General features: G+C 41.7%; 3 protein-coding genes and 1 non-coding gene across 6 annotated transcripts; 3 read left to right on the top strand and 1 right to left on the bottom strand.

Annotated features, from left to right (window-relative positions):
* Positions 1–896: 896 nt before the first annotated feature.
* On the bottom strand, positions 897–8927 carry coro1b (coronin, actin binding protein, 1B). Its single transcript, XM_028428767.1, has 12 exons — positions 8668–8927; positions 8386–8539; positions 5905–6115; positions 5623–5745; positions 4824–4953; positions 3734–3915; positions 3532–3651; positions 3319–3423; positions 3087–3232; positions 2563–2620; positions 2141–2479; positions 897–2064 (listed from the first exon to the last, which is right to left on the bottom strand). Exons 3-12 carry the CDS (start codon positions 6106–6108, stop codon positions 1942–1944), a joined length of 1530 nt encoding a protein of 509 aa, XP_028284568.1. The 5' UTR covers positions 6109–6115; positions 8386–8539; positions 8668–8927; the 3' UTR covers positions 897–1941.
* A 630-nt stretch (positions 8928–9557) lies between these two features.
* On the top strand, positions 9558–9646 carry trnar-ucu (transfer RNA arginine (anticodon UCU)). The gene is given in 2 exon segments: positions 9558–9594; positions 9611–9646. It is a non-coding gene; the product is annotated as a tRNA-Arg (tRNA).
* A 570-nt stretch (positions 9647–10216) lies between these two features.
* Positions 10217–18249, top strand: LOC114450599 (oxysterol-binding protein 1-like). Of its 2 annotated transcripts, XM_028428765.1 has the most exons (17): positions 10217–10565; positions 11379–11551; positions 11987–12195; positions 12279–12444; positions 12708–12819; positions 12911–13094; positions 13306–13423; positions 13677–13734; positions 13864–14028; positions 14378–14623; positions 15213–15333; positions 15575–15678; positions 16100–16195; positions 16298–16485; positions 16559–16794; positions 16896–16934; positions 17024–18249. In XM_028428765.1, the coding sequence occupies exons 2-17, from the start codon at positions 11415–11417 to the stop codon at positions 17164–17166; spliced, it is 2322 nt and encodes a 773-aa protein (XP_028284566.1). In that variant the 5' UTR covers positions 10217–10565; positions 11379–11414; the 3' UTR covers positions 17167–18249. The 2 variants fall into 2 exon arrangements, with proteins under 2 accessions (XP_028284566.1, XP_028284567.1); XM_028428766.1 differs by lacking the exon at positions 16896–16934.
* Positions 18250–19805: 1556 nt separating this feature from the next.
* LOC114450601 (N-acyl-aromatic-L-amino acid amidohydrolase (carboxylate-forming) B-like) lies at positions 19806–22471 on the top strand. Of its 2 annotated transcripts, none has more exons than XM_028428769.1 (7): positions 19806–19838; positions 20198–20448; positions 20525–20720; positions 20797–20890; positions 20971–21078; positions 21457–21569; positions 21688–22471. In XM_028428769.1, exons 2-7 carry the CDS (start codon positions 20198–20200, stop codon positions 21913–21915), a joined length of 990 nt encoding a protein of 329 aa, XP_028284570.1. In that variant the 5' UTR covers positions 19806–19838; the 3' UTR covers positions 21916–22471. The 2 variants fall into 2 exon arrangements, with proteins under 2 accessions (XP_028284570.1, XP_028284569.1); XM_028428768.1 differs by lacking the exon at positions 19806–19838 and adding an exon at positions 19889–20017.
* The last annotated feature ends 80 nt before the right edge of the window (positions 22472–22551 follow it).

The following is a 22551-nucleotide window of genomic DNA, read 5'->3' as shown; positions in this document are numbered from 1 at the left end:
TGATCTTAATGTATTCATATTTCATATCCTACTATATCACTATACTCCCTTACACACCTGTGTATTTTAAGCTGGGTCACCGCGTCCTCTAAGGCAGGGGCTGATTTTATGGCTTTTATTCTTTCAGCTACAGAATGTAGTTCTCTCTGTCACAGTTTTGTACAATTGGCTCAGTTTCTGTGTAGTGTTGTCCTTACTGGTTATGTGCTCAATTTGACTACATGTCCCAGAAATTCAGAAAGTTTAAGTTAGTACTTGAGCTTTTGTAGATGAAGAAGGTGCTAAGTAGCTACCACGTCAAAAGTAGCAGTAAAACTTTGAATGCTAGCTAATGTAAATATGTAGAAATGAAACAAAAATTATGTGTAAGAAGTCTGTCTGAAAAATGATATTATCGCTGGCTACAAAAATATGAAAAAATATAAAAATTTGTTGCAATGTAAAAACCGTTTACAAGGGTTACTTTAATGTTCAGTTGAGCTCTTGAAAATTATTTTTCCATAAATTCAAGTCATTACTTTTGTAGGTGAAGGTGCACAGTAGGTAGCAGGTAGATAGCAGTGAAACTCTGAATGCTAGCTAATGTAAAGATAAAAATGATGTGTAAGAAGTCTGTCTCACAGTAAAAGAGTCACTTAACAGGACACTTTTAACCCCTTTTTTTATTGCTAGCTACCTTCTTTGCAGTTATATGACTATGATCAGATGTAATTCTGTGGTAAATACTTCCCACCACTTCAGAATTTGACCAATTAGTTGCATTATATTGCTCCAAAATGAACTCTATGACAATCTAGATGAAAAATGATATTATTGCTGGCCACAAGAATATGAAAAAAATATAAAAATTAGATTAACAATACTAGTACACAGAAAAAAATAATGTCCGTACAAAATATGAATTAATGTTTATTGAATTTGCACAATGTAGTCTGATGTAAACTGCTACAGTTAGTGTTAGGAGGTCAGTGCATAAAGGAATAATCTTGCTGTGGAATGTACCATTGTTATACTATTATTGACTGATACAGAAGTAACAGATGAATGCCTCTAAATGTACAGTAACAACAAAAAATTAAACCACAGAACTAAAATAAGAAATAAAAAAAAAGAAAATCAAAAAGTTTCTCCAACCTTTAAACACCAATACAAACTGTAGAAAACGCTTCACATTTTATTGAGCTCCTTAACATGGCTGCAAACACAGTGAACTTCCTGCTCTGTCACTCCAGTGTTTGGTTGTAGGTTTTATATATGTTGTTTATAGCACTGGGTATTTTTTTGTGTCAGAATAACATCTGCAATGGAAATCCTTTATACTGCAGCCTTTCCACACATGTACAAAAAAAATCTACGTTTACCACTGTTCTCATCTGATAACATGAGTAACAAAACCACAACCATTTTCATGGACTACACAGGAATACAATACACAGATATTCAGCTACTCTCTCCTCAACTGTCAATCTCATGGTCAAGGTCATACTTTATATATGGTGGTCGTATAATTGAAAACAATGCACGAGTCACACAATGATCTGATATGACATCACAGTTTAGCAGCTTACACTACCTGATTGATTAGCCCTAGCGGTTACATATGTGAGTGCTTTAGAGAGGAAAAAAAGTCATAAAAGAGGTACTTAATCATTTTGCTATAGTATGTTTTTTTTGTCCTTTCAAAATTAAAGCATGGATTTTGCAAAGCTGCACAATACCCTTTCCTATGCGAAAATTGTCACTCTATGCAGATGACACCCTATTCTCAATCTGGGAAAAAAATGTGTCAGAAGTCAGTTCCTACAGCCGCCGTGACTTACAGTTAGTAGCTATACTACACTACACCCTTGCACTCACACAGCTTAAGGTACTGTTGACTCTAGTAAGGCTACGGTCTATGGGTTCTGTAAGAATGCCGAGTGTAGAGAACATCCTGCTTCCTCATACGTCCCCATCTTCAATCCGAGCCAGCTGCCTCTCCAGCAGCTCAATCCTCTGGTTCTGAGCGAGTACGACAGCCCGTAGTGCCTTCATTTCTGCCAGCAGCTCAGTCAGCACGTCGTCCTGAGAAGAAAAAGAACCAATCAGGCTACAACTGAAAAACATTTCATTCTATATATATTGTTTACTGATGACACACCTCTCTCTTTGGCCTCTCTGCATTGCCGTCCGTCTCCCTTGCGGCCACTCTTGGCTGTGGCATCTCTTCCTCCATCTCCTTGGTGGCAGAGGTAGGTGAAGATGTGGGGCTTGCTGTGTTTCCTGCTGAAGGTGACGTGGCCCCGCTCCCAGAGTCCTGAGAGACGAGTCTGGGCTTGCTTCTGAGGGTGTCTCTGTGCTTGGAAGGAGGAGCACTGTACCCACCACTCAGGGAGACCAAGAGTGGTTCTGCATCCTGCCCAGCTATCCATTCATCAGCAAGGAGAGCTGGTTCTGAGCCAGCAGTGTCGGGGTAAAGGTCTCCCTGGAACAGGTCTGACTGAAGAGGTGAGATGAAATATTTGTTCAGTATTTATTAAATATTTAGATTCATTCTTTTATTATCAGGTGTAAATAGCTTACCTTTCTTGGTACAGTCATAGAAATAGGTTCCACCTTTCTTTCATGCAGTTTATAGAACCTACAGATGAGAACCTTGTTAGCCATCATATTCAAGGATATAGTTGTGCTTGAAAGATTATATATTTTTACATTTCTTGAAGGACTCCTAGAAACATGCCAAAATCATGATACCACAACCACCATGTTTCACAGACGGGATAGGTTCTTATGCTTAAACACATAGTGTTTTTCTTTCTCTAGACAAATGTTACTCATTTAAATCTCTTGGTGTTGTTTGTCTACCAATAGCCCTCTGCTTTGTCTAAACATTGTGCTTTTGGAGTGATCAATTACTCATGCTGAGAGCAGATCATAGATTTGTTTAGGGACTATTTTCACTGGCAAAAGGGTTTTGTGGCAACAGCACAGTTTTTAAGCTGCTTTGGTTACAGCGATGATAATTGTCAGTATAGCAGTGTCAGTGCCTTTGGTTGTGTTTGGCTATTTTGTGGGTTTGTTGAAAGCAACACATGCGCTGTTCTTACCTGGCAATTTCACACTTGTTAACATCCACGCCTCGCTTACTAAGAAAGCCTGCACCTCTCTGAGGTTCCTTGCTGCTGTACAAGCTGAGGAAGTGAACGTAAGGGGATTCGTCTGTTATCTCAAAGTACCGGATGGTGCAGTCCCCCTGAAAGGCAGAAGAATAAGTCACAGGTTGTTATCAGGAATGTGAAAAGTAGATTTGTGTGCGTGCCACCGATGCTAAGACATTACCTTTCCACACAGGTAGACCATGTTTGTGTCAGGGTCATAAAAGGGTAAGAGGACCCCATTGCTTGTATCCATTTCTTGTATGACCATTGGCTCAGAGAGATCTTTCTGTAAGACAACAAAAAGCGTCCTTTCCTTAGAAGTGTTAATTAAAAGGCTCTTCTTAAAAGCCTCTTTCTGTAAATTGTGTATAGAGATGGAACTCCAAAAACTTACTGTATCCCACAAAGCCAGCTGCCTCTCACTCATACGGCTGAAGCCTGTGGTCAGGATTTTTCCATCTGACAAAAACACGGCTCTCATTGGCCTGGTTCCATCATGAACCTTCTCTTTGACCTATAGAAGAACAATTACAGGCTGATTATCCCTTTGAAAACGTGCACGTCTTTGGTACACATCTGTACAAATGCGGCATCACCTTGAGGACAGTCCCTCTGCGTGGGTCAATGACACGCAGGGCCTTGTCCTTGCAGACCGTGCACACAGCACTGCCATCCTTGTTCCAGCTGACGCTGTAGATCAGGTCTGGGTGGGCGTCATTAAGCTGGTACACCAGCTCCCCTGTGCCCACGTTCCACACGAAGATCACATTATCACAACCTGCAGAGAGGGAGACATCCAGTGAGACACTGCTAATCCATACATAGAAGTAAAGACACAGAGAGATAAACATTTATGGCTGTGGAGCGGAATGCACACCATTAAAGGACTGAGTTCAGAGATGCAGGGGCACTATAGGGTTACATTACTGTAAGGATGAGTCAGTACAATGCTACTGTACAGTGCTTTAGAATTTTACACTGCTAAGTTCTGTGTTGTTCTGTGACTGGAGTACATTTTGGAGCACTTTATTGCTTGGCTTGGTATATAATACACTGACTATAGATAGTAACACCATACAAATACACACCAAAACAACCCATCTATCCCCTGAACACAAGTGGGAGGCTATAAAAGAACCTTCCTCATGTAATGGGGTGTTCTTATGTTTGCTTGGCATGTGGTACGCTTCCAATGAAACCTAATCCTTTGCAGCAAAGTGTAATTATTTTTCAGGTTAATCTCATTCTCCTTTAAACTTGCATTGCATGCTATGAATTGCTGAGGAGGGAAATCCTATTCCGTGCTTGTATTATGCAACAGTATTTGAACTGGCTGTCACTGAACACCAACACAGAAAGATAAGAGCTGCTCTTCAACTCTCACTGTTCACAATCGGATGGTGTACGTCACGTTTGTCTGAATGATGTGAGATGTTTAGCACAGGAATACCACACCTTTAGCAGAGCTCGGGTAGGGCACATTTTAATTGGCTCTGCCAGCATGGGCATGTCCATTAGATCATTTTTATGTAAATATATGTAAAGCCACAGGGCACAGTGATATGGTAACATTTGTAAGCTGTGCTGTCTATAGTACACAGGTAAAGCACCATATACAGTGACCACAGTCATATTACATGAAGTCCTTGTTGTTTCTGTGACTAGGAATGTGTCAGATACTTTTACCTGCAGTTAGCAGGATGTTGAAGGCACTTGGGTGCCAAGCCAGGATTCCCACTCTTTTACTGTGTCCCTCAAGGGTCACAATGGCCTCAGTCATCGGACTTGTCAGTCCCCCATCTGGAATCTGCCACACCTAAAACAAAACACAGCAGACGTCACTTCTTCAATCCCTTTACGAGTTGTGTAATATTCACAGAGAAGATTGAAGCAAGGCGCCTGGACTTGTAGAGTTTTCTTGAAGACGTTTCGCTGCTCATCCAAGAAGCTTCATCATTTCTAGTCGTTGCACTAAGATAGGCTAAATACATGCAGCTTTATATTTTGCTGTGATATTTACCGGTATGTCCCTTTTCTCATTTAATTCTGTGCAAACGTCGATAAGCGCACCAAGCGTATGAGCCTGAAGAGGCTGTGTGACATGCTTTTGGACTATAAGACTAGCTTAGCGTGCTGTTGTTGTTCATATTAAGATGATATCATCACAAGTCTCATTTAGGTTCTCTATAAAAATCCTCGTAAATCCACAAGTGTGACCGCAGTAGATTAAACGGAAAAGGTGTATCCTGTTCATAAGTGTGAGAGCTCTTCTCACCTACTTCTTAACAATAGCTCTTTAACAACAACACCAGCAAATTACTAATAAAAGTACCCTGAAGATGACACATGTGTCACATCTGTAAACATATGTAGTGAGGGTAACCACCGCCATTACTCACTGCTACTGATAAGAGGCCACAAACCACCAGCACATAAGCTAAACAAACATTAACTATAAAAAATATATCAAGTATATTTAACTTACCTTGACTGTGCAGTCCTCTGAGGCACTTGCAATGATATTATCATCATGAGGAGACCACTGGATGTCCAGCACTGGGGCTGCATGGCCGCAGACTGTGGGACAGGACTGGTCGATTCTTCCACTCTGTGGGAGAAAACAAAACACATTATTTCTCTTGGAGCGGCATGCATTAGTCAGATATGCAGGACGACATATTGCTTTTAGAGAGGAAGACAAGATGGAGGCTTAAATCATATCGATCCTCTATTATCTGATGCTGAGTGGTAGTGTAGGAGTCCAAACCTTGCTGATTGGAACAACGAGGAAGGCTCCTCCTCCACCTGCTTCGATGACAACGGCGATAAATTTGGGGTTGACCGCACAGAGGGGACTGTCCCATGTGACCCGGGACACTCTGACGTCGTCAATGCAGTGCTCGGTTTTCCAAGCCTGGGCGAAGACGTGGCGGAATTTGCTCTGTCTGACCACACCTCTCCGGAAGGACATGCTGTACCTGTGGAGAAGGTAGTGAAAAATTCAGCTGAAAACAGGCGAGTGAAGTGGTGCTTAATATTTGAGAAGATGAGAGGAAAATCTGACTTATTTCTTGGAAGTCAGTGTGTGCCACAAAAACTCACTACGCCCAGCTTGAATTTGATTTCTTGTTAAAGTAACTTTTAAAAACAAATTAGCCCTCAAATATGAATAAAATTCAAATTTTCTCAGAATAAAATATTTGAAATATTTTTACTAAAACAAGTAAAAAAAACATTAATGTAATTGTAAATAACTTTTTCAGTATGTTTGACATTGAAAACAATCAGTTAATAATAATTATAATTCTATCAAGTGTTCAAATACGCCTGCAGGTTTCTTCAAAGCACAAAATTAGAAGATAAATATTTGTTATATGGTTATAATAATAATAAAGTTAGGGATGGGGCCGATCCGATCCAGTATCGGTATCGGGTTCCGATACCAGCTTAATTAACGGATCGGAAATTTCCGATCCAACCTGGAGAAATTTCCGATCCAGAGTTAATGACTCACACGTGATCCCGGGCTAGGTGACGTGTCTGTGCTCCAATGAGACACTGACAGAGATGACACGCCTCCTTTAAGGAAATCCTCTGCAGTTTGCAAGTAGCAGTTTAAGCATTGAGCGCCATACAACATGTCCGCTGTGTGGAAATATTTTACGGTCGAAACGCCACAAAGTAAGACAGCAACGTGCAATGTTTGCAAAGCCATCGTTCCGAGAGGTGGAACCTCCGTTGCGACGTTCAACACTACAAATATAATTAAACACCTGAAAAAGCACCACTCGAGAGAGCACGAGGACTTTTTAACCAGGGGGCAGAAAGAAGAGAAGAGCCGCCAAGAATCACTTCTGGAATCATTCAAAAGGCAAAATAAACTTCCAGCAGACAACGTAAAAGCCAAAGGGATTACAGAGAAGTTGCTCAACTTCATCGTACTTGATGACCAACCCTTATCAGTGGTGGAAAACGAGGGGTTTCGCAGCCTGATTGAACACTTGCAGCCCAGGTATAGTTTACCGTCCAGGAGATATTTGTCAGAGACGGCGCTACCTGAACTGTACAACAGAGTGTCAACCAAGTTAGCCGATAAGCTAAAAGGAGTTCCAGCCCTGAGCTTTACCACAGATATTTGGACTTCAGATGTCTGCCCAATGTCACTGATAAGTCTCACAGTGCATTGGGTTGATTCAGATACACATAGAATTTAAATAAATATCCATTTAAACCCTTAAAGTTGCATATTTGTTTTCAGGATGGGATTTCTGCCGTTTTCTAACCTCATACTTACCTCAAGTTGCTTTTTGGAGAGAAGTTTATTACAGCCTCGTAAAATCAACAATAATGATAATAATCATAGTGATATAAAAGCAAATAGAGCTATGGTATCGGAATACTATCGGTATCGGCAGATATCCAAATTCAGGTATCGGAATCGGATCGAAAGTGAAAAAATGTGGATCGGTGCATCCCTAAATAAAGTACGAACAGAATGTGTTTTGCATAATATTAATAATTCTTGTTATACTTCTAATGGCGAATATTTTCATGTGGCTGGGCCAACTATAGCATGATGTAGACATAAAACATTAACAAACTGTGCTTTATAAAATGGTGTCTGTACTAGAATCTAATTAGAATCATAGTGCTGTTTATTTCACAGTGGATCCTGGATGTCTTTTAGTCTGTCAATAATAAGGAGAAAAGCAAGGTTGTCAAAACAGAAGGCAAATTCTTTCAAACTGAGAGTCTGTACTGACAAGTACAGTCAGGCTCCAGTGGACAAAAGGGCATGATCCGCCTGAAACCAAAACATGCTGTGGCAGAGAGGGGAAGGGGGTTGGGCAGTCATAGCTGCTACAGAGAGGAGAGCCAGTAACTCTATATGCCATCCACCTAATGCTTCACAGTTGTCAAAGCAAATTGTGCATCAAGCAGGTATGAAGGCCACAATGTAGAGTCTGCAATCTGAGGGGAAACCTTCACATCCAACACAACGTTTGTGCTGCTAAAACCGTGCGTTAGGAATATTCGGTTTTACGCATCCTGCTTTTTGTGTTATGAAATATTAAGCATTCCTACACCATCGCTATTTGGATTTCTATTGTTGTCTGCTGACAAAAGGAGAACTGAAAACAGCAAAGAGTAACTACAGGCATGGGCAACAAAGGACGTGCATTAGCAGGCAGTACATTCCACAGTACGACATTTAAAGGAAATAAAGAGTACTGTTCTCGCAGCATACCTGTCTTTTTGGGATCGCTCTTTATGGTTAAAAAAAAAAGATCACCAAAGATTCGGGCGTGACAGGAGGAGGCCAATAAAATAATCCGCCAGCCAGCAGCAGTAACTTAATCCTCTCCTGTGTCCAGGCAGGCGTTCACGTCGATTGCGCAGACCTGTAAGAAAAAAGCAGGAAAACAAATGATCCGATTGTTCCAACCAAATTCTCCATTAACCCCCACCTCTGCTGGTTTGACAGTAACTACGTGTCTGGCTGTAGTAAAAAAAAAAAAAAAACTCCAACCTGACGGAGCATGTCCCGCCCTGATAAAGCCCCATGAAACGGCGCACGGCGATCCTGTGATGAATGGACTCCCGTTGATACAGTGACGTTTGTGGGAAGAGATGCAGACGCCCGTTGGCACCGTCTCCCTTTACAGGCGTCTGTTTTGGAGAGCCGAGCAGAATCCCGGACACTTCCGCTCATGGCAGGATGTGTCATCAAAGACTCACGAGAGTCAAGATGGATGTCCTCCCTTTACTTCCAGATTCCTGTACGCAGGATCGGATGTGTGGGCAACAGCAAAAAAAGTCACTTAAAGCTCCTGAGCAGTGCACAAAACATCCAACATTAACAGGAACTGGATATTTAGTAGTCTCACTTGCGCGCATGCGCCAAAGGACGCGCATTTGTAGTTTAATTTTTGAAAATCAAACACGGAAAACGGAAAGATGCTTTCTCTGAAACAAAACATATAAATAAACATTATAGGCAAAAATAACTTAAACATTAACCCTATAAAAATATCAATATTATTAAAACAAATGATGTTGATTACCATATCGAAGCACTAGGATCTACTACTGATTCCTTATTACATCCGTATGAATTACAAAAAAGTTCAAATCTATAATCCATAATCAGCAGGGACAGTGCACTATTTAAGTGAAAATGTCGTAGACAGGATTAAGGGTCGTTTATTTGACTCTTTAGCACCACCCAGTGATCAACATGGCACAGTGCAGGGTGACTAAGTCCCAGGCAAAGTTATGTACTGAAGCCAAAGACGCGAAACAAAGGGTTTATTTAACTCATAGCTGTAACACAATGATTACACGCAAGAAAAATCAATTATTAGATGGCAGTCACTCGTTTTCTTTTAAATATTATCGGCCTTTGCGCATGCAACAGGTGGCTCCGTGGCGCAATGGATAGCGCATTGGACTTCTAGGTATGAAGCAAGGCAATTCAAAGGTTGTGGGTTCGAGTCCCACCGGAGTCGCATTTTTAGTATTAAGCAAGGCAATTCAAAGGTTGTGGGTTCGAGTCCCACCGGAGTCGCATTTTTACATCTGTGGATAATTTAATTTAGGAAACATCAACATTTAATCGATGTAGGAATTAAAAGGTCGTGAGTTGACATATTTCTCTTATTATGATGCAAGACAATATTTTTAAGCGACACCGCGCTATTTATTGTAGAAACTCTAGGTGTAAACTTAATTTGCAAGTGCCATCCAAACTAAGTGAACATACCTAAAATAAATATCAGTTTATGTATAGTGCAGACTACTTTCGACTGTAATTGTGTAAGTTAGGGTTAGTTTTTACTGTCAATGGTTTTACGTCTGCAGGGGAGATTTAACTCATAAACAGTATGTAAAGCATAAATGTAGGCCCACGGTTATATCCGTAATTTAACTGGGAATTTGCTGTAAACAGAATGCATGAACTGATAGGAACAAATTTCTTCTACCACCTCAATGTACCATTATTTTGAAGGAAACCCATGTTTTTGGCTAGCTGAGTGTAGAGTTCAGTGCAGCCAATGGGAGGACAAGGTAGCCCCGTGTTTCTACACGAGACGTATCCGTGTTGCACCGGGTGTAACCAACGAGCTAACGTTAGGCTAGTTAGATGTAGCTAGCTAGCTTTAGATAATTGCCAGTGTACGCAGATGTAGAATGAACATAATACGCACGGTTATTGTGGGACAGTAATACAGCTGGTTGCTGTCACTTTATTTTACACCCTTCTGTCGTCGACGTTTTCACATTAGTTGTTTACACCATTAGCTGTCCTGTGTTGGTCAGCTAGCTAGTTAGCCTCTTGAGCTAGGTACAGTGGCGTATGGGTGTCAGAACTAGCAGTGACTTCACCGGGTGTCTGGTTGCCTGATCTCGCATTTTGGACACGTCAAGGTAAACATTTAGCCATCGGCGCGTTTGAAAGCTAACTGGTGATCTAACGATTGCTCAGTGGTAAATTTAGACTGCACACCATTGTAGACTCTGAAACACCAGCCGATTAACTTCGAACAAAAATGTCACTTTATGTTTCTTCACTTTAGCTTATGTTAGCCGTGAGTTGTTATTAGCGCGACTCCCACTTAGCTCAAGTGTAGCTAATGTAGGCTAGCTTCTGGTGTCAATCTTTCTGTATGTTAAGACCCTAATCAAGTTTATGTTATGTGTTATCATCTTTAGCTGTTGCAGCTTAAAATGTATACATTACAATATCGCTCAATTACACTTGTTATTAGAACAATGATTTAAGTATCTTGTCACTAATTTTTTACATTGTGAGTAATGGGGAAGACAGAATGACTGCAGATATGTTGACCATATGTCAACCTGACCTTTATAAATATCTGCATGCCTTGAATTTAGTCATTAATAATGCCACTAAATCTGGGTCAGCAGTGAAGCTGTATTGATTCCCAAAGATAACCTTTGATCTGCCATTCCACACTCAATGCTCAACATTGTTGTCCATTAATGATTGATACTAATATAGGAAAAAGAGTTGAGGAAGTGTAGTTACATAACACAGAAAAAGAACTTCTTTCTGCAAAGCTCATACTGACACATCAAGATGATCTGCAGTGAGTTATAAAAATATGATCACAGTTCAAAAGCTGCAGCAAGCAGATTTGTGGATTTTTTTTTTTGCATAAATGTGTATTGATTATCATGTAAATTTGATCATTTCTAACCATTGTCTGTCGCCTCAAGGTTCAACAGATCTGTATCTTGATTTTGGGGGGTGTGATGTCGGAACCCAAGACCCCCACTCCCACCCCTGCTGGCGACACATACAAAGGATGGGTGTTCAAGTGGACAAATTACATCAAGGGTTATCAGCGACGGTGGTTTGTCCTGAGCAATGGGCTTTTGTCGTACTACAGGTATGCTTTCCTGCCTAGCACAGATATCATAAAGGGAGGCTATAGCTTTGATCATGTCACCAAAAAAATCCATGTGTGTGTGTTTCTATATATATATATATATATATATATATATATGACCTGTGCTTTTATGGAAATGGCACAATTGTGACTAGAACTCTAGGGTCTATTTAAATTTGGTTCTATTTTTTTAATGAAGCTGTATGATGGAGCCACATGATGTATTTGTAAAGTTTACATTCCAGCAGTTCTTCCTGTTTTTAAGATTACTGGCAATGATTAATAGGGTTTCATCATTTGGGAGCATGTCACTAATGTACTATAGTGGTAACAAATAGATAGTGGTAACAAAAGCATTTTCATTCAAAAGGCTGTGCTTAAGATTAGTTACGTGTTTTTTCCTAAAAGCTCTAACAAAGCTCCTCTGATTATTAGGACCCAGGCAGAGATGGGTCACACGTGTAGGGGCACAATCAACTTGGCCACGGCAACGATCACTGTGGATGACGCCTGCAACTTTGTCATCTCCAACGGCGGGGCACAGACGTATCACCTGAAGGCCAGCTGTGAGGTGGAACGTCAGCGCTGGATCACTGCCCTGGAACTGGCCAAAGCCAAGGCAGCTCACATGCAGGCTGAGTCAGGTAACACATACACAGGGAAGGATGTGAAGTGCATGCCATTATGTTTCTTTACTGATGTCTTTTCCCTTTTTGGTTGGTAACAGATGACTCAGGTGATGACTTTTCTCTGTCGTCACCACCGGTGGCTCCTGGTCAAGGGGGGTCACACAATTCAGAAGTCCAGTCTGCACTCAGAACCCTGGGTAGCAAAGTGGAGGATCTCAGCACATGTAACGACCTGATATCTAAGCATGGCTCAGCCCTCCAGAGGTCAGACTTTAACAGTGTTTCGCTCTGTTCATAATTTGGTTCTCAGGCAAATGCCTCATACATGTCTCATTTGTTTTGTTTTGCGTGATGAATACAAGGCTCTTTCAAAAGGAATTTTAAGTGAGGATGCTGTAGCTTTGACTTTCAGATGCCAAGCTCAGGTGTGGCATTTTAAAAGAGAACGTTTTAAAAACACGAGCCACTATAGATAGTGGCTGGCACTTTCCAGACTGTTTACCCTCTTTTTTTAATATTGGTTTCAGGTCCTTATCAGAACTGGACAGTTTGCGCCTGACAGGGGAGGCCGGAGATAAGATTCGTCAGGTGACAGAAAGAGCCACACTGTTCCGCATCACTTCTAATGCCATGATTAATGTAAGTTTCACCCTACCCTTGGTATATCTGCTCCTGCCTTGTTGTCATATGTGTTACCAGTTTCACATCTGGTTGAACTGTGATGTTTTAGGCATGCCGGGACTTCCTCACTCTGGCTCAGGCTCACAGCAAGCGATGGCAGAAGGCCTTGCAGGCAGAACGGGACCAGAGAGTGAGGCTGGAAGAGACTTTAGAGCAACTAGCCAAACAGCACAATCACCTGGAGCGAGCATTCAGAGGGGCAGCACAGGCCAATGCAAGTGCAGACAATAAAAGTATGTTGTGACAGACAGCTGGGGTCAGTTGTTTTCTAGCTCTTGGTTTTTACCACTTCCCTCTTCCCCTTGAATTGGTCTCAGCATCTCTTACTTCATCAGATGTGTTTTATGGTTTACAATCTTTTTGCCTTGTGGCCTTAGAGAGACACATTTGATCATGTTTTCAGTTTCTGTATTATAGAAAGTTGACTGCATTGTTGTTGTTAAGGTGCTGCAGGGCCAGGAAAAGGTGAGGCCAGCGATGAAGATGATGAAAATGAGTTTTTTGATGCCATGGAGGAGGCCCCTGAGTTCATCACTGTACCTGCAGACCCCCAGTTCCACAAGTCAGTATCTTCTATTTGATCTGCACATATTCACCACTTGACATGATACTGTAGCTTTGACTTTCATTGCCCCCAGGACTTCATCTGTGCCTTACCTTTATTTATCTACATTTTTAATATAATTTTTTGTGTGACATTTTGGAGTGTAGCCTTATATTTCATGTAAAATCAGTGATTGATTGATTTGATTTATGTGCCTAATTATCCTGCCACACACTGACAGCACATGCTTGTTTTGTGTTTTCTTTCACAGAAGGTCCAGCAGTAATGTCAGCGGGTTCAACAGTGAAATATGTCCTGATGATCAGTCGGTAGGTTTCACTCAACTCTTTTATAATGTTGCTTCTCATCATTTATCTGCTTTCAAATGGAAAGCTGCAGCAGAGTGGTGTGGTTGAAGTTTCCTTATCACAGTGGGTTTCTTGTCCTTTTTTTTTTAGCTTAATGAGGAGCCTTTAGCAATGAACCAGGAGTCCCCCTCTCAGGAATTAGTGCCTTTGAAGAAGAGGCGGGCACGCATCCCAGACAAACCCAACTACTCCCTCAACCTTTGGAGTATCATGAAGAACTGCATCGGCAAAGAGCTGTCCAAGATCCCAATGCCTGTGAGTATCTCAGATGGGCAGCTGGTTGTGCGGTGTTGTCAGTAATGCAGTGTTTATGATGCATTTGAAAGAAGTGTAGATGTAGGTATGTTGTGTTTCCCTGCCCTTGTGTCATCATCTCTCTGTGCTTACCGCTCTGATGTGAAAATCCAATTGATGATAAGGAAGACTAGCATGATAAGTGAGGTTATGTACACAAGCAGTAGCATTTTTTATGTAGCTAGCCAGGAGGAAACATGTTTTCTGCTCACATCCCGGTGCTCACTTTTAACACGCCTCTGTGTCGGTGTCACCGTGCCAGTTTGCTCTTATACAATCATAAAAAATATGAAATGTTTCTGCTTTGTAGGTGAACTTCAACGAGCCCATCTCCATGCTGCAGCGGTTGTCGGAGGATCTCGAGTACCACGAGCTGCTGGACAAGGCGGCAAAGTGTCACAGTTCCCTGGAGCAGATGTGCTACGTGGCTGCCTTCTCGGTGTCCTCCTACTCAACCACTGTCCACCGTACAGGAAAGCCCTTCAACCCTCTACTAGGAGAAACCTATGAGCTGGACCGGCGGAGGGAAAGCGGCTACCGCTCTCTCTGTGAGCAGGTGAGAGAGAGGGAAAATAAAGTTAATCATGGAAGGCTGTCAAACAGGAAGTGAAACTTAACAAAAGATTCAGTGTCAGCACGGATGACTTGAAAATCCCACTAACTCAGCATTTAGACAGTCCTGCTTCCTTTTATCGTGTATTTGGTGTTGCACATGTGAAAGCGAGCTGGATATTCATGCGGCCCAATCCAATCCGATTTTTGTGCTGTAGCAGTGGAGACCTCAGGTCACAAATAATACCTTTGTGTGCTGGTGTTTTGTCATCAAGGCAGTGCAGTGGTGGAGGACACAGAGTGGTGGCTTAAAATTGAGTGTGTGTGTGAGAGCGAGAGCGAGATCAATCACAAAAGCTTTAAATCCTATTGTAGATGGGTTGCGTAATTGGATTTGACACTTACAATGGGGATTTTGATGAGCTGCTGCTACATAACATCGTCATGTCAACACACTAGTGGTTTTGCAAGAGAAGACATAAGTAGTCATAATTGCCAGGGAGGATCTAAACCTACTAACAATGGCAGCTAACCACATTTCGATGCCTGCGGTGATGTTCTTTTGTGAAGTATAATTGTGTGCTGTTTCCCAGGTGAGTCACCATCCTCCTGCAGCAGCGCACCATGTGATCTCTGATCGTGGCTGGACTCTGAGACAGGAAATCACTGTCGCCAGCAAGTTCAGAGGGAAATACCTCTCCATTATGCCATTAGGTAAGCTAAGATCTGGTTCTGAACATGCCTTATGCTTCTTATTGTGATGTGGTTTGAATGTGTGATACAAAGATATGTAGTCTTCACTGATGAGTGGACAATGTCAATGACTGGAGTGTTGTTATGAGTAAAGCTTGCAAAATGTATCAGACACACCTGTCCTTAATAGAAGCATTACCTCCGATGAGTAATACATGTTTTGTTTTTTTAAGGTTTTCCTTTTGTCTACATTTATTTTCAGGCACAATTCATGCAATCTTTGAAAAGGGCAACAATCACTACACGTGGAAGAAAGTTACCACCACAGTGCACAATATTATCGTAGGAAAGCTATGGATCGATCAGGTGAGAAACAGCATAAGAAAAGACAGATGTGACTACAATGTTGTTCATTTGCTGAAGCTGGAGAAGCCAATTTTAGCTAAAATAACTACAATAAAAACACATTTTACAGAGGAGTAATACCTGGCAGTTCAATGTCCTCCATTTCTCCGATGCAAAAATCTTGTCAAACCTGTGTTGCAACAACTTGACTGACAACATTTCCTGCAGAGATATTAAACTGTCAATGACAAAACGTGACACAATATAAACACAAAGGGGAGCGTGACTGCACAAGCAGGCAGCTCATGACCTGAGATGGCCCCTGTCACAACTGCAAATTGCAGATAATTCTAAACTTTGATACTTATCTTTTTTAGTAATGTTGCTGCTACGCAGTGCATGGTAACATTTTGTTTCTTTTTGATTTGTGTTTTCTTTTTAGTCTGGAGAGATAGATGTAGTAAATCACACCACCGGAGACCGCTGCCACTTGAAGTTTGCGCCTTACAGCTACTTCTCCAGAGATGTAGCCAGAAAAGTAAGACATCGTTCTGTTCTTTCCTCAGAGCCGGATTCCATTTTTTATTAGACTAGAAGCTCTTCCTTATCCGATCTTTAATCCTGTGCGTCTGGTTTTCAGGTGACAGGTGTGGTAATGGACAAAGACGGTAAGGCCCACTACGTGCTGTCGGGCACATGGGATGAGAAGATGGAGTTCTCCAGGGTGATGCAGAGCAGCCGAGGAGGAGAGAACGGCACCGAGGGGAAGCAGAAGACGGTATATCAAACTCTGAAAGCCAGAGAGGTGTGGAGGAGAAACCCTCTGCCGTAAGTATTGTTGCTACAGATTACACAACTAAGAATAGCAGAAAGTAAAAGTGTCATCTCTATGTGTCCACAGCGACGGAGCCGAGACCATGTACTACTTCACTTCCCTGGCTTTGACCCTGAATGAGCCAGAGGAAGGCGTGGCTCCCACCGACAGCCGGCGCCGGCCTGACCAGCGTTTAATGGAAGATGGCCGCTGGGAGGAGGCCAATGCTGAGAAGCAACGCCTGGAAGAAAAGCAGCGCATCGCCCGGCGCGAGAGAGAGCGGGAGGCCGCCAGCCAGCGCACCTCCAGCCAATCAGAAGAAGGTGAGTGCGTTGGTGCTTTTTTTTGTATACCTCTTGACCTTGCATGGGGACATCTTGGGGTAAAAAATCTTTCTGTGATTCCCCCCTTTCTCTTCCTAAAGCTGTCGATGAGGACCCTCTTACTGACCCCTCCTTAAAAAGCAAGTATCCCTCTTTTAATCTCTTCCACTCTCACTTCCTTGTGCTTTTTCCTATCTAGATTTTATTGCATGGTTCTTCTCTCTTTCAGGCGCGCCTCACGACAGCTACCAGGCACTTTGGTTTGACCGTTGCGAAGACCCGATCACAGGTGAGCAAATCCATATCTATAAGGGAGGCTACTGGGAAACTAAGGATCGAGGCAGCTGGGAGGGCTGCCCGGACATATTTTGACCTCGGCATTGACTGCAAAGTGCCCTGAAGAGACTGACCATCACAGCCGGCTGGTAGACACCTGCTTGTCCCTTTCTTGGATGGCTGCTTCCTTCCAGTGGCTCTCTGTTCTAAGAGATCTTCAGGACAGCTGGTCCTAGCTGATCCAAAAGGGAGAGCAGGATTTTTCCCTCCCTCCATTCACCATATTTTTTTGGGGATCCTGTCTCCTGAAGATCTTAGCATTAGCATCTTCTCCCTCTTCATTGCTGTCGCATATCTGACTGGAATAAGATTTTCTGGGGGAGGAAATACAGCGAGCAGTGCTTCCAAATCTATCGTCTCTCTGCTCAAGCAGAAGAGTGCTGGAACCACCCTGTGTGATAATGTGGTGTTCTTATCGTCATCCATAGCATTGTCTGCTTTGGTTAATAACGCTAAAAAAACGGGGGTTAATATATACATTTATATATAATTAAAATGATTCAAATAATTTTCATTAAAATGTCAACTGGTGGCCTTCAAGATGTTAGCAAGTATTTTTGTTTATCTCTTTGATTTAGTGTCTTAATGTAATGAAGTGACGTTCTAGTGTGCTTGGCGTGTGGCTGCTTATCTGCTCTTCCATGACTCTACAACGAGGCCACTGTGAAGCAACAGTGTGCTTTTAAAAAAAAAAAAAAGGAGAATGATTGTCCAGAATAGTGGTGACACCACACGTTTTGTGTTTTTTTTTTTTCTCCCCCCTTACAACAGTGAAAATTATGATGTGGCTTTCTATTCGCCTTCTAAATGAACACATCTGGGAAACTAGTACAACAACAGTCGCCCATATTTTGCCAATAAGTGTAACCAAGTTAAATGGCAGTATAAAATGGTTTTTTAAGTGTTGGATACGTGGTGTTTGTGTTGACAAACGGGAAAAAAAATAAGGAAAATGCAAAGTGGTTAAAGTCAGCATCACACCTGTAAAGACTTCATACATATGCAAGTATATTTTGACACCAAAAACATGAGATAAAAAAACGTGTGAGTGTGTGTGCATTTCATAATTATGTTTGTAAGTGTACTTAAAAATGAAGAATAAAGAAACAAAGAATTTAAGCATTGCAAATAACTATGATTTTATAAATGTATAGAAATTCATATAGTACTGATAACTGTAAGGTAGGTTTTTTTCTGGTATTTTTGGTTCCTCTTGTAATTGTTGGAGGAGGACTGTCTTCATTTTCAGAAAAAAAAGGGAGTTTACTTACTTGACTCAGAGGGGTGATATGACATTGTTCAGTATTTTGTATTAATGCAGAATAAATACTGTGATGTCAAATAAATAGCTCTTTGAACTTCTCTTTTAGTTCGAGGTGTATTTACAGTGTCTCATTCTGGTGAATTAAGTATTTCAGAATTGTCACTAATGTTCACCTGAACTGACAAATACCCTGTCAGGGCACAAATATGTGGAAACCATCTCTGTGTTTTGGTTAAGCACTTGTGAAGTGTGATGAGGTGAGAAGAGCAAACATGTTGTGTGTGTTAATACTGTAAGTTATCATCTAAATACTAGTTGTAACAATTAGTCAATAAGTGGAAGCTTGGAAATCTAAGTCTGTAAACAGGAACGTAGAAAGTGTATTGATTAATCTTGGAGAATGGATCAATAATCATTTCCAGCTACAGAAGTCCATCCTCATTACCTCAGAGGGTATCCTCTTCTTCTTGAGCTGGCAGTTGCTGCACCACCTGATGAGGTGACTACTTATTAACACATTCATTAATTACAATTGGTATTGCATAAATGAATGGCAGTAATTCTGGTTAGGTAACACACAAAGGTTTGCCAAGCCTTTATTAATTTATGCCCTAATATTATGTTGGAATTCCACGTTTGATGAGAATATAAGAAGGGGCAGTGTGATGCTCGAGTAACTTTGGGTCCTACCTCAACTCTGCTGCATATCTCACACAGTCTTTTATGGCAATTAGTCCTTAATTTTATTATGCTGTTACCTAGTTTGTCCACTAGAGAGCACCGATCAGCTTATAATTGTAAATATGAGCATCTGTGCTTATGTTCAAAACCAGAAACAATGATATGATATTGTACAAAATTACTCATTAATTTAAGCCATACTAATGAAAAAAAAATACAGAATGACATTGTATTAAAATGTCGCCTGCTGTTCTGGTTTTCATCCTTAAAGCTTTAATGTGTTTTCTTTTTATATCCCCAGCTGGTGCTCTTGTTGTTCTCCCTGTGAGGAGAGCTGCTCCTTCCACTGTACACATCAGGGGCGCCTCTCCTGCTGTGTCATGCCAGCAGATTTATTTTTAGCCAATTTTTTTTTTCTGAAAGGCAGACTGGAACCTACCATCCCATACAACGGGACAGTAGAGAGAGTAATGGGGGGAAAAGCTGGGGAGGGGCCAACCTCACGTCCGCTGTGACCACAGGAAGCGACTGATGCACTGCATCACACTCAGGACACACCCTGCCTACGGCATACAGTGTAGTGTAGTGGACTAGAGGTGGTTGAGAGACGGTGAGAGTTTGCATAACAGGCAAAAGCCTGTACAGAGGGAGAGATGGAAATGCTGAATCGGGTGAAACTGCATGAAAGCCTGGGAGAGGGTGGAAGAGGGTAAACGGCAGGGGGGAGAGGGTAACAGAAAAGGTAACAGCCAAGGTAGACTAGGTAAGATGTACTCTATGGTTTCTTATTATTTGTTTTGTTGTTTGTGGAGCAGACAGCTCACCCTGATTTACCTCACGCCTTCCTAAAGAGACTTTAGACAGACTTTAATCTAATTAGAATTCAGTACTTCATTTAAGCCGGAACTGGCCCTTTACAGTTTCCATCAAGCCAGGCGAGAGGTAAGATTTCACGAATCAATATCTCTGCTCTGTTGCACTGTGCACTGTTCACTGTGGACACCGCAGTGAACCCAGTGGCATCAGCAATGGTGACTCCCACTGAGTGGAACAAATGAGGAAAATCTATTTTATTGCTTTGGCACTGGGATAATGTGACTGTATTATCTGTTGCTCACACAGATGGAAGTCGATCAGGTGGTGCGTTTGCCGAGGTTGTCTCGGGTTGCTGTGTGCGGCGGCACCCACGGCAACGAGCTGTCTGGGGTGTACTTAGTGAAAGAGCTTCTGAAGGAAGAGAGGAAAGTGATGGAGGAGGATGAGAAAAAGCTGGTGTCTGTGCTGCTGGTGCTGTCCAACCTGCCAGCCATGCAGCAGTGTCACAGATATGTGGACACAGATCTGAACCGCTCCTTCACCCACGCCACCCTCAAGTAAGGCAAGCGAGTGGGGGGGGGGGGCCTTGACATACAACATTTTTGATACTCACACATTGTCTCTCTCACACAGTGATCCCATATCAGACGTGGCTCCCTATGAGGTCATCCGTGCCCGCGAGCTGAACGCCATGTTGGGTCCCAAAGGCAGTCCGGAGGCGGTGGATCTTGTTTGTGACCTCCACAACACCACCGCCAACATGGGCCTGTGCCTCATTGCTTACTCTGACCGTGACTGGATCTGCATGCACATATTCAGACATCTGCAGGCTAGTAGAAAAGGCTCTTACATGCTCATGTAGAAATGACTTCATCATGCACTGAACTGAAATGACTCTCTTTCAGAGGGAGATGCCAGATACACCAATAAGATTCATCCATTTTGACATCGCAGATAAGGAATCCTTTTCACTTGATTCAGTGGGAAAACACGGCTTTGGTACGTTTTTTTTTCTCTCAAAACTTTATCAAAATAATTTAGATCCAAGATGGATATTTACTAAAACCTTTTTCCTGCAGCCTTGGAGCTTGGCCCTCAGCCGCACGGCGTGGTGAGATCAAACATCTACACAGCAATGAAAGTGGGCGTGCAGCACATGCTCAACTGGGTCCGTCTCTTTAACTCAGGTACAAACAAAGACAAGATGCCAAGTGACATTTCTGGTCTCTTTTTTTGCTAAACAGCAAAAATCATTTAATAATTAAAGGACCAGTGTGAAGGACTAAGTGGCACCTAGTGGTGAAGTTGCAGATTGCAGCCAACTTACCTCCCCTTCTTTTCTAAGTCTGTAGAAGACCTTAAGGGTCGCACAATATATCAAATGATATATGAGAGAATGAGATATCAAATGTAGTTACTATGGATACATATTTGGAAATGATAACATCACAAAGATATATATATATAAGATATATATATTATCTGTCTGATTTCTTCAAATCTGATTTCTTCAAATCAGACAAAAAATACAGCAACCATTGATCATGTGCTGCTTTTATCATCAGGTACTGTGTTTGAAGGAGGATTTGTTGACGTGTACACCTTGATTAAACACATCGACTACCCACGGGACAGTGAGACCCACAACATCACAGCAGCTATTCATCCTCATCTCCAGGTACAGCCTAACTTTGTACGCTATTTCCCCATTGGGGAAAAAAATAAAGCTTTTCTTTTTCTTAATCCTGTATATATATTGAGTATCTTGAGTTTTACAACATCCTTATCCCAAACAGGACCGAGACTTCTGCCTGCTTCACCCTGAAGACCCTCTGTTCCAGACTTTCTCGGGGGAAACACTGACATACAAAGGCAACGAACCTCTTTATCCTTTTTTCATCAATGAAGGTGCTTACTATGAGAAAGGCATCGCCCTCTACCTGGCGAGGAAGCGACGAGTGGTGGTTCCTGCAATCCAGGTGCAGCCGGAGCAGCAAGGATTCGCATCGAAAAAAGAGGAGTGAAACTGATGTGACTCTCAAATACATTTATAAGAAAGATTTTAATTGAAATGACAGCATGTGTATGCTTACACACACTCACACACAATATTCAGCTCACAGCTGGAGGATGAACACTTTCACTGTAGATTCACAAACATTATGCAACAATGCATTCAGGGATAGAACACTTTCAAAGGCTGAGTATGTGAAATACAATCTGGTTTCTAAATGAGACCTATCTGACCACAAACAGCGCATCATCATCATTTCACAGATATTCATGAAACTTTATACACATACAGCATGGTCTCACATGTAATGACATCTTTTCCAAATGTGTAGATATTTACATTGTCAAAAATAGAAATTCACTACTGATCACTACAGCAATATTCGGGATATGTTCAAAATGATTTTAAGTGCAAAGGAATACTGTAGCTTATCATAATATGGCCTTTAAAGTACATTCATAATGCCAAACAGGGAACAACTATTTCCCTTAAATCTTGTTGTGTCTGTTCACGTGTTTGATTTTTTTTTTCCATAATGGTAATGACAGGGGAAGTAAAAAGTGAAGAAAAGGGAAACAATATAAATGAATGAAATATATATAAATAATAGTAAATACCAAAAAGATTTTACAGAAAAAAATAAAGC

The sequence above is a fragment of the Parambassis ranga genome, chromosome 18 (assembly GCF_900634625.1).
Source record: "Parambassis ranga chromosome 18, fParRan2.1, whole genome shotgun sequence".
NCBI classification, from domain to species: Eukaryota; Metazoa; Chordata; class Actinopteri; family Ambassidae; genus Parambassis; species Parambassis ranga.
Note: the sequence above shows the minus strand (reverse complement) of the source record. Positions and strands in the feature narration are given on the sequence as shown.

What these genes read in the sequence shown, in the direction of transcription:
- LOC114450599 (XM_028428765.1), top strand. Translation starts at nt 11,415, where the DNA reads ATGTCGGAACCCAAGACCCCCACTCCCACCCCTGCTGGCGACACATAC. An exon ending in TGTCCAAGATCCCAATGCCT is followed by an intron (nt 14,029 to 14,377) that starts GTGAGTATCTCA and finishes TCTGCTTTGTAG; the next exon opens with GTGAACTTCAACGAGCCCAT. An exon ending in TGGAGGAGAAACCCTCTGCC is followed by an intron (nt 16,486 to 16,558) that starts GTAAGTATTGTT and finishes ATGTGTCCACAG; the next exon opens with CGACGGAGCCGAGACCATGT.
- coro1b (XM_028428767.1), bottom strand. Translation starts at nt 6,108, where the DNA reads ATGTCCTTCCGGAGAGGTGTGGTCAGACAGAGCAAATTCCGCCACGTC. An exon ending in GCAGAGGGACTGTCCTCAAG is followed by an intron (nt 3,652 to 3,733) that starts GTGATGCCGCAT and finishes GTTCTTCTATAG; the next exon opens with GTCAAAGAGAAGGTTCATGA. An exon ending in CAGAGAGGCCAAAGAGAGAG is followed by an intron (nt 2,065 to 2,140) that starts GTGTGTCATCAG and finishes TTTTCTTCTCAG; the next exon opens with GACGACGTGCTGACTGAGCT.
- LOC114450601 (XM_028428769.1), top strand. Translation starts at nt 20,198, where the DNA reads ATGGAAGTCGATCAGGTGGTGCGTTTGCCGAGGTTGTCTCGGGTTGCT. An exon ending in AGTGGGAAAACACGGCTTTG is followed by an intron (nt 20,891 to 20,970) that starts GTACGTTTTTTT and finishes TTTTTCCTGCAG; the next exon opens with CCTTGGAGCTTGGCCCTCAG. An exon ending in CTATTCATCCTCATCTCCAG is followed by an intron (nt 21,570 to 21,687) that starts GTACAGCCTAAC and finishes TATCCCAAACAG; the next exon opens with GACCGAGACTTCTGCCTGCT.